The sequence below is a fragment of the Pinus tabuliformis genome, chromosome 2_1 (genome assembly GCF_031772625.1).
Source record: "Pinus tabuliformis cultivar Carrire ecotype Pingquan chromosome 2_1, CPIR1, whole genome shotgun sequence".
NCBI lineage: Eukaryota > Viridiplantae > Streptophyta > Pinopsida > Pinales > Pinaceae > Pinus > Pinus tabuliformis.
The window spans coordinates 694388495-694400055 of NC_142299.1; the positions used below are offsets into that span (position 1 = coordinate 694388495).

The following is an 11561-nucleotide window of genomic DNA, read 5'->3' on the forward strand; positions in this document are numbered from 1 at the left end:
GGACCCTAACACCTGCGCAAAACTTTTCCCTTCTCCAGGAGGGAAATTTTTTACAGGGATAGATCAATGACCTATGATGAAAGGAGTAGATCACTTCAGCATGGATGCAACCATGGGCCAATGAATCCATTCAACTCACACAAACATTGGAGAGCAAGCTGAAGCTAATAAGACAAACACAAAGAACCATCAATCTAGTGACAACAAGGCCGATGACAAAGAAGCTGGTAGAGGAAGTATGTCAGGCCGCCACACAGTGCATAGAGACACTTCAACCTTTGAAGGATGTATAAAACGATCTCAAGGCAAAGATTCAAGACATACCAGCTAAGTGTTGGGGGCCTGTTACGTAGGGTCCCCCTAGGTCAAAGTTTTGTAAAGAACCCACATTTTGAGGAGCGGAAAGGAGTTCACACAATGTTTTAGGAGTCTTAAGGGCTTTAGGGTGGGTCAAAGCCCCTTATTTTGTAAAAGGATGGGATTAATTTATATGTTTTGAGTTCCTCCCATGGTTTGTGGACCATGGTATTGTAAGGGAAAATGAGATATAAATGGTTTTCTTAGTAGGTGAAATATCATCAATTGATCATGTATTTGATATATAATTGTCTTATATTTATGTGTTAGAGCGAAGGGGAAGGCTTCTGAAGCTATGTGCATGGAGACCTTGGTAAGTCTACAACTGTGTGCGTAGGTCCTTGCAATTGTGTGTGCAAGCCCCTACAACTGAGTGTGCAGGGTAAGTGTAAGAACCTGAATCCTATTATTAGAGCCTTGTTTCGTTATACACTAACATATCTATTTTCCTGTTAATTTATAAATAATAAAAGGAGCTTGCTGACCTTTTCACATATCTTTAAACATTTAACATCTAATCATTTTATCATAAGCAACATAAATTAAGGTGAGCATTCCATTGATATCAACTTAACAAGAGTAGTCCATGGAAAAATACCTGTTCCGGCGGTTGATGACGATACCTTTGTCTGATAGCTCCAGCTGAACACTCCTTCTGGCCGACCCAACCGGATTTACCTCCCAGCCAACTAGGAAATAAATTCCTAGCCCAGGAAACCTCCACAGGTTCCCTAGCCCTCCATGCCCAAGTCCAACCAGATATAGTGTGTCCTCAAGAAGAATGTGCAAAACTAGATAATGATACTTTCCTCCTCTCCAACCCAAGAAACCTCCACAGGTTTCCAAGGTCTCCCAAAAATCATAACAAGGCCAAACAATCACAACCAACCCCCACAATCCTAAGCAAAACTCCAACCCCCCTCTTCTTCCTTCCCCTTCCCTTTTATACCCTCTTTCCTCAACCACCTCTCATTAATGTCATTAACTCTCACCCATCCTTGGTTGACTTCTCTTCCAAGCTAGAGTACATTTGGAATTGTGATATGAATTTAAAATTGAGAATTTAATGGGGAAGTACATTTGGGAATGTGAAGTGTAATTACAAGGGGAGGACCATGTCTCCTCCTTAGTAAATGTGAGGGTACATTGGGGAATGTGAAATGAATAAATATATATTGATGATAAGATGGAGAGGACTTTGTCTTCTCTTTATTAAATGTGAGGGTACATTGGGGAATGTGAAATGAATAAATATATATATTGATGATAAGATGGAGAGGACTATGTCTTCTCCCAATTAAATGTGAGGGTACATTGGGGAATGTGAAATGAATAAATATATTTTGAATTAATGGAAGGAGACCATATCCTACAAAATATTCAAATTGAGAAGGTAAGTGGGAAATTTCAATAATGGAAATCATAAATTTATTTTAGACCAATATTTCTCAATATTTTCAGATAATGTAAATATTAACACAATTTGTAGGATAAGATTTAAGTGGGGCATTACATACACCCCTCCTTCAGAAAACTTCGTCCCGAAGTTAGAATGAAAAGATACAAGGAGTTTGAAAGCATAACAAACCAGAAAGAGTTATAGCATTAAATTTGATAAGTCAAACAATGACATTACTTCCCATCAAGAGTTTCCAATTGATCTATATCCTCCTATCCACCTTGACCTACTTCCGTTCCCACCCTATCCATCCTCTGCTGCTCTATCAGTGGCAACGGCCATACTAACCACTGATAAAACCGACATGGTGGAAGCGTCGAATACCTCGACCGAACTTTCCCCAGCAGGCATCTGGCAATCGTCATCACACGTCTAGGGGGAGCGTTCAGCTGTCCTCCCCACGATTCCAGGTTTCGGAGGATACACGGTGGGAAACACCTCCACCCCTCCTTCAGAGCACGGACCACACTACAGAGCTGGTTCGACTTGTCATCGAATAATCCAGTCAGGTCGTCTTGCCACCTGTCATTTGCATTTTACTCATGTCATAAGAGTGCATATCAAGTAGATACCAAATGTAATAGAACAATGTACATCGTACCTTTCCTCATTGGTCATCTCGACCTTCCCCAATGGAATAGTATATATCAAGTAGATATCAAGTGCATAAAGTGCATATCAAGTAGATACCAAATGTAATAGAACAATGTACATCGTACCTTTCCTCATTGGTCATCTCGACCTTCCCCAATGGAATAGTATATATCAAGTAGATATCAAGTGCATATCAAGTAGATACCAAATGTAATAGAACAATGTACATCGTACCTTTCCTCATTGGTCATCTCGACCTTCCCCAATGGAATAGTATATCTTGGTTATCATATGGTTCTTTCCAACCTGTAGTGTAGTTCTCATCCATGCATATATACAACCACAAAATAGATATAGGTACATGATCTTAAACATCATGTTTATTAAGTGTCCACGTGTCAATTTTTGTTGTTCATACTGGAAATAAATCTTACATTAGATAAATCATAATTTCACTAAGTCGTTGATTAGATAAATCATATCTATATAAGCCTATACGATGCAACAATAACTTTGACAAGTCATGCACTAGATAAATTGTAACCAAGTAAGTCATACATTTGGTCATACATACAACATGTCCATCATCAATATCCAATCCATCAATCGATTTTCACGTGTCCAACCAAATGTATATAATGTTCATAAATAACATGGAACTGCAAAATAGAACCTTAACATAGGTGGCTATCTATGTTAAAATGGGCATCATAAATGCTCATGTGACATCCTTGTGGAACCCCTCAATAACAATTAGAGTTGAAACAAATTCAACTGTCCATCATGGAAAATAGAATTTGAACCCGTATATGCTATAAGGTGGTACCAAAACCAAGATAATAGCAAGCAACAAATTAGTGCACTATCAATTCCACTAGGAGGTGTTAGTATAAGTTTTATGCATATAATTTCTTTAAAACCTTAGTGAATAGATAAGTCCCAATCTTCCAAACCCATTTAATTAATCTTGAAAATAAAATAAAAACTCCAAACTTCAGAACTGTTTCCAACATGATTTTCATACTTTATTTTTTGTAAATTGAGAGGAATGTCCTGTAAATGTCAAAAGGTTCAAATTTATTATATATTTAATCATTGTTTACTAGTACTAAAACAATCTTGTGATATATATTGCAGCTCACAATATGACCAGACAATTGAAAAATAATTAAATGAATGGAATAATTTCCTTTTCCCTGTTGCTATTAGTATTTCCTCTAAATGGCACCGCATTTCTAAAGATGCCTACTCCTTTCATAAGTGGCCAGTGACCACAAAGTTGCGAAGAAAGTTGAGGGTCTTTTTATCCAAAACCAGCAACACATTACTTTTCACGATATTTTTATTCAACACTAGAATAAGGGTAAATGTGTATCCTAATATTTTCACTAGAAAATTCTACCCCACTAGACCATCTTTGTAAGGCCTCCATTTGTTATGCACCATGCAATAATTGTTGGCATTAGCTTGCTATTCAACTTCCTAAATCTTTCCAAGATAACCCCTGCATACTTGGTTCGAGATATAAAGATACTTTCATTTGTTTGTTCGACTTTAATACCAAAAAAATATCTCAATAAGCCCATTTTTGTTATTACAAATTCTTTCTCGACTGCTAATCTAGATTCTTCTATGGATAGATTATTTCCTGTAAAAATAAAATCATCTACGTACAAGCAAATAATTATAATTTCACCTTCATTGCTAACTTTGATAATTTCACCTTCATTGCTAACTTTGATGTAAACTGTTTGGCTTCCTGCTACTTTTACTAAAACCATTGCTCAATAGTTACGGGTCAATGCAGCTATACCAAGCATTTGGCAACTGCTTGAACCCACACAATGCTTTTCTTAACTTATACGTCATTGGGAAAAGTTGATTTTACATCCATTTGATGGACTTATCATTTGTATTGAGCTACTATTGCCATGACAACTATAACAGTTTCCATTCTTTGTACAAGAGCAAAGGTTGGATTATATTCTCTTCCATATTGGCGTTTGCACCCTTGACTACAAGTTGTGCTTTGTGCCTTTCAATTATGCATTATACATCATTCCTGGGTTTATAAACTCACCTCACACTAATAACTCCTTTTTCTGCTAGAAGATTTACTATCTCTCACGTCTCATTTTTTTTTTCTCAATTGTTTGGATTTCTTCATCCATGTCATCACACCATTTTCTTTCTTTTACTACATTCTCAAAATAAATAGAATCAGATTAAAATAAAAAAAAATATAGCAAAACTCACAAAGTCATTATCATCACCTTCACACTTGGATATCTCATATATTTCTTACAAGTAGAAAAGAGTCTTCATCTTGATGCACCAGATACCATTTTCCCATCAAGCTATGGTACACTACTAGCCATCTCAAAACTGCAAAATAAACACCAAAAAGCCTCCCAATCTTCTTCTCCATTCATACCTTTTACTTCTCTTTTGCATATAACGATGAATAATCTTCTTCTCTATTCATACCTTTTACTTCTCTTTTACATATATAGATAAAACAACTCTGCAAGTTTAGAAACTAACTTCCACGATTCTAATTTAATTGTCAATAAAGTTTCAGGATCCATAGTTTGAGTAAAGGAAAAATGTTACGCTGGTAATATATGATAAAAAGAAAGAATATATTCATAAACCCAGCACTTCAATTATCATCGAAATTTAGAAAAAGAACCAGGAGAAATAAAACACAACCATCTAAAATTTCCTAAGTAATGGATCAGTATATAAATCATGGTTGAGGCCACCATAAGTTGTTAGATTCGAAGGCTGATATCAATACTCGAATTGGTCGTTGAGACATGCGAGGCCCAGGGAATCTCAATCGCCAGACTATCAATTTCCCATTCCACTTATATATCGATATATTCATTTTCCGATCCATTACCATTACCAACCCACTGCTATTAACTGCTACTGAATCCAATAATGGAATGTTTCATTTTGCCAAACGGTTCTTTTTTTTTTTTTTTTTTTTACATCACACCATACTTCTGCTTCATTCAACTTCCATATGCGAACAGAGTCATGGCCCTTGTGCTCCACTAGCACCACTTGCCCATTGTGATCCCCTAAATTTTCAGGACTAATCCTTTTGCATCTCTGTGGCAACGGGATTTCTGTCCACAACCCGTCGGCAATATTGAAGGCTACCATGAGATTAGGGATGGGATTCGGGAAATTGGGAGGCAGAGACACCCAGTAAAACTTGCCATTACAGAAGATACCCTTTCCAGTAGGCAAAACTATACCTATATTAATGCTGTTAGAGCCAAAGTTTGAAACTTGGTGTTCAATTTTTTTTTTCTCAGATGAAAAAAACGATATATTCCTTATTTGTAAGTTACATATTCTTCATGGCCATGCATCTCAAACAGTAGCAGTACAGAGAGATTTAACCGAGCAAAACTGCGATCATGCATCATAAATTGTCCCTATAGACAGTCCAGGAATCAAAATCGAAATCTATTCTATACTAATCGTTGATTGCACGATATATCTTAATATTTCAGTATAGCATGTCTAGTATGCTGATAGACAATATGTAGCACATCTGTATTGTTGTCACTACCTGTAAAACAAGGTAAAAAAAACAGAGAAGATCAATTTGCTATAAAAAAAAAAGGGAGGAGAATGTCCGGTTTAGAAGTTATCCGGGTAATGGCAGAATCCCGGCCTCCAACCAAGTTTCGTACATCTTTATCTCTATGTGGAGAACATCCAGTTTTTCCATGATGCCTTTTTTTTTGGAGAGATCGTCAGCCTCTGTATTGAAGTCCTTGCTGATATGCTGTATGGAGGAGCGTTGTAATGAACTCCAGATTGTAGTGATCTGTTGTAACCAACCTTGTAGGGAGGATTTGCAGATAATAGCCTTGCCTCTAACATAGTCTATGACGACTTTTGAGTCACCATAGATATGAACAGATGAAATATCCAAAATGCCATGGCCTAGGCCTTTGTGTTGGTGTTCAATATGTCTCTTTGAAAACTTAAAATTCTGATTTGTTACTGTACCTTTTCCCATGTGCTTTCCAGATGTGGATATGCGGTTTTATTTACTATTTGAATCTATTCTGAACTACAATTCACTATACAATAGTTGCGTCCATCAACATGGTGTGAGTTAATTAAATTCTAGTTTCAGTTGATTAACAAATTACAGTTTCAGTTGATTAATAATTGTCTCCAATTATTCACCATAATTCCATAATTATATTCACCATTATTTATATAAAATTGGACTGATTTGCTTGTGAATCAATAGGGTGATGAATAAGTCAATTTGCGGACATGACAACCCCTTCCACGCCTCCAAAACTCGATATATGATAAGTCTTTGGAGAAATACAGATGCTAATTTCTCAGGCATTCAGACTTCGAGAAAATATGTTGCTTCTTTATCATCGCTACGGTCATGTCATTCACCTATTCTACAATCAGAGTTGGCCTCGGTATCGCTAAAGTAGTAGGTTCATTACAAAGGGTATAGAGAACTCTCGATCATTGCACCACCGAGGCATGGTAGAGACAGAGTACTGAAATCAACAGTGGAAGGACAAACCCATCCCAGTTCAGAGCAAAGGAGACCAACTCAGATTAGTCCAAAACTTTTTTGAATGCTGACCTGGACATGCCATCGCTTTGTTCTATTCTTTTGTCGTAATCTTTAGGGTTGCATTGCTGTGTTTTTTTGAATTTTATGTGAAATGTTGCATAGTATACAAGCGATCTTGTCCCATAGGCTGGTTGGCCTTGCAGAAGGTTTAATAAAATCTTATCTATCAATCTATTCTTGCAGTTTTGTCAAACATCCAATCTTTTTATCTATTCCATCATTTTCCCTCTCATTCCACTATATTCTTTTATTTCTGCACTCTTTGTTTGTTTTCATGTATTTATATAGAAGGAATTCATGATACTGAAGCTATAGACAGGTTTGGAAATTACCATTATTCCATGGAGAAGAATATACTCCTTGTAAACTGAGATGGAAAGTTTTTGGGTCTAAGTAGATTTAGTTGTTGTCTCCATATATATATTGATGCTGGAAGCATATGAAGACTGAGTTAACATAAGCCTATATAAAATATATGTTACCCATGTTTCACTCAAACACAGGGAGGGCTAAATATAATGTGGTTGCCTAAGAACCAAATTCCTTTAGGAAACAGCTGCTATCAACATGGTTCAGGCAAATGTAATGTAAAGCAACAATGAGGTCGTCATTGAGGTTTTTGCTGTAAAAGACTAAATGACATAAGAACAAAAATAATCCTACATGAGGGCTTGGTATTCTACTATACATAAATATAAAGTCAGTAACGTCAGATGGAAGCAACAACTCACACCCTTTCAGAATCATGAAAAATGGTGATCAAACACATGTGGCTATCTAGTTGCTATGGTTTAGATCAAATTAAATGTTTGTAGATATATCTATCATAATGAATGCATACCAAGTGGTAAGAGGTATAATCTTGGGAGGATCTTCTTAATTAAACCTAAAGACAACTTTGTCCCACTTTTACTTGACTAGGCAGAAATCGTCTCCCACCTTAAGATACAACACGTTTAGCTTGATAATGCAAACTGGAGGGATTCCAAAGTTGTCCAATTTCTTGCCTGAACCACATTGCTTCTTATAACAATAATCAGCGTTGGATTGAGTTACTGTTCACCTTCAATTAAAGAGTAACAGATTGACAGTTATTTATGTTATCTATAACGTTGAAAGTTTTTCTTTGTTGGACTCTTCTATATGTAACTGCAGATCATCTTCTTCCTACATCCATATATACATAAAGTGTGTCTTGAAGGTGCACCCTCTACTATAGTTAGTATCGGCATTTCTGCACAAATGTATATGATGTCTTGAAAAGCTTTTTTTTTTTTTTTCTTTCTTTCGAATTTTGAACTTGCCTGTGAATATTGCTCTCTGTTTTGGAGTTATCAACACAAGGGTTATAATCTACAGGTATATCTCATTGTCTCTTGTATTTGCTTCTCAGCACTTACAATTATCAGAATCTTGTTCATGTTATGTTGTTTCTGCTGGATTAGAAAGACAGTGTTGCATTTCATGCATCTCAATTTTTCATTGACAAAGAGTAAAGTGAACTCACTGTAATTTCCACTACCAGGAAACCTATCAAGTACCAAGCCGAGTACCGAATTAGACTGCAATAAAGTACCCAATAGAATAAACACAATTCAGAAGCAGAGTTCCACATGTTGAAAATTTCTGGAATGGCTACTCAAGCACAAAATAGAATAGAGTATGAACAGAATTTTCCGGACTGGAAATTTCTCATATTCTAGCGCATTGATGACGATATCCTGTGATAATGATATAAGTCTGACTGGTGATATCCTTATAATTGTTCTGTTCCTTGACTTTTTACTCAGAATCAACAATCCCTGTCAAGTATATATATAGCCCAACTATTGCAAGGCTGAATTAATGTTCCTGGATGATTGGATACTTTCCCACTAGCCTGTATATGTCAATGCCTTGCTATATCTATAAACTTGATTATGATAGTCCATGAAGAACTACACCAGGCTGAAAGCTAATGCAATTCACACATCCTACACTGCCTTTTCATTTACCAATATGTTAGACTACACAGACATGCTATAAATGACGAGGCTTCAATGATTTGTACATGGGTGCGAAACTTTTGTTAACATGCTTGAGCTATATCATCTCTTCAAATTGAACTCACTTTTGAGGACCAAATTCCCAAATCAGACGTACTGATGTTACTGATGCCTCAAGAATATGACAGATTTGAATCTAGATCATCCACAAGGATCAATTCTAGTTTGAGATGATTGTTGAAGAAGATGATGTAATTAGATCACTGATAAATATGCAAACTTTCATGACAGTCTTCAACAAGAAATAAAGACTTCAAGCCAGCCTGAAGAATGAGATCGAAACATTTAGCTATAACTGATTGGTTCTTTATCTAGCATAGGTCGGCTCAATTCCCCTTGATAGACATAGATCTATACTTAGTGAATTGAAATTCTAGACATCACCTAAAGGAGAGTGTTGTGGTTGTAATTTGACCACTGCAATTAAACTCAAAATCTTCGTTGTTATGCAATAAGGCTGAGACATTGCAATGTGGCTCATATTGAAACCTTAAAATCATGGAGAGAATGGAAATAGTAATCATCATTCCTTGCCATTGTCAAAATTATTGGTCTACAACTTCTGAAGAAACCTAAGGCCGAGAATAGATCTTACTATTACAATTTGTGCTCTTAAATTCAAAAATTATGAGGACATACCTTAATCACAAGGCCACAATATTTACTATCTTCTTTGCAGAGATAAGACAACCCTTAGATCTCTTTAAGAAACGGTCAAATGTCCTGAAAATGTTTCTCCTCCACAGGTCTTCAAAACATATAAATAAGGATGTATTATTTTAGAGTATGACGCCCTAATGAGGACCGAGCCCAATTTTCCTTCACCAAAAAAAAATTCAGAACAAAACCAACCTTCTTCACTGCAACTTATCTGATTTTCAATGAATCTTTAGGGTTGAAGAGATACTCCAGTGCACGCACACAATCAAATGATATTTATCCAAATGGCTTGATCAGCATACCTCCATTTAAAACTAAATCTTAACATAACACAGTATGTAACCTACTTGACAAGCTCTTAGTGCTTCGCTGCGTGTGCATGAAAAGGTCATCTGGAATTTAATTTTTGCTCTGATTTGCTATCTAGGCAAATGAGTTTTAATTTGTTTAAGAACTCAGTCCACGCAATTTCAAAGAAATGCTTCAGAATTTTCTTACGATCATTGTGTTGTACGCTTAGTGTTTTAAGGTTTAGTGTTTTTGTTTGTTTTTTTTTTTTTTTTTCATTATATATATATAGAGGATTAAGATCTACAAGTGAAGCCTTCAGATATTGCAGATTGCAGATGATTGGGTGGACTCTTCTACTTATGTTTCGCTCTTGCAGGGTTGCATTCACAAGAAATTGTTACCCTATGGCAAATTGGTCCGTGCCCACTTCAATCAGGCTGGATTTACAGCTGGTATACTCTTGGAAAACACGCTTATCATCATGTATTTCAGTGCGGGAGTTTGGTGGATGCTCGTAGAGTTTTCGACCAAATGGTTGAATGGAAGATGTGTTCTCATGGACTGTGATGATTGCAGCTTATGCCAAGCATGGGTTTGGGAGGGATTCATTTGCTTTATTTCGGGAAATGAAAGAAGGAACAACACGCATCCAAGCCAGTCGCTTCACCTTTGCTAGCGTTCTGTCGGCATGTGCCAATCTCGGAGATTTGCAAGAGGGTATGTGGACTCATAATGAAATTATCAAGTTTGGAATCGAGTTTGATATATTTGTGGCGAATGCTCTTATAGACATGTATGTGAAATGCGGAAGCATAGAGAATGGGCGCGATGCATTTGATAAAATGCCTCAACGAGATGTGGTCTCATGGACATCAATTGGGTATGCACGTAATGGGGATTATGTTGAAGCACTGAAGCTTTTTCGGCAAATTCTAGTAGGTGTGGTGCCGGATGCAAAAACCTTTTCCACTGTTCTCCCTGCGATTGCCGACATGGCAGCACTGGAACAGGGTATGTGGATTCATCGAGAAGTAATAAAGCGAGGATTTTAAGCTGATGTGTTTGTGCAGAGTGCCCTTGTGGGCATGTATGCGAAGTGCAGGAATATTGAAAATGCTCACAATTTGTTTGTGAATATGTCTCAACGCAATGTTGTCACATGGAATTCTATGATTTTAGGATATGCACAGCACGGGAATCTTAACAAATCTGTGAAGCTATTTCAGCAAATGCCTGAACGAGACTCGGTGTCATGGTTATCAATGGTTGCAGGATATGCACAAAAATGGATCGGGTGAGGATGATTTGAAGCTCTTCTGGCAGATGTATTTGGCTGGTGTGATGCGAGACTCAACGACTTTCAGAAGTATACTTCCAGCGTGTGCTTACTTGGGAGCTCTCAAACTTTTCAGAGAAATGCAAGTTGCAGGTGTGGAGCCAAACCATAATGCTTTCACCAGTATACTATTAGCATGCGCAGAGTTTTCATATCTGAGACAGAATATGCTTATTCAATGGA

The 11561-nt window shown here is 36.8% G+C and overlaps 1 protein-coding gene across 1 annotated transcript; it reads left to right on the plus strand.

Annotated features, from left to right (window-relative positions):
• The first annotated feature begins 10581 nt into the window (after positions 1-10581).
• On the plus strand, positions 10582-11340 carry LOC149202497 (pentatricopeptide repeat-containing protein At4g25270, chloroplastic-like). Its single transcript, XM_089401608.1, has 2 exons — positions 10582-11053; positions 11222-11340. Exons 1-2 carry the CDS (start codon positions 10582-10584, stop codon positions 11338-11340), a joined length of 591 nt encoding a protein of 196 aa, XP_089257734.1.
• Positions 11341-11561: the final 221 nt, after the last annotated feature.

Bases quoted from the DNA above. Each gene is read 5' to 3' on its own strand.
- LOC149202497 (XM_089401608.1), top strand. From the start codon at position 10,582: ATGGAAGATGTGTTCTCATGGACTGTGATGATTGCAGCTTATGCCAAG. The intron at 11,054-11,221 runs GTATGTGGATTC...CTATGATTTTAG, and splicing joins CATGGCAGCACTGGAACAGG to GATATGCACAGCACGGGAAT.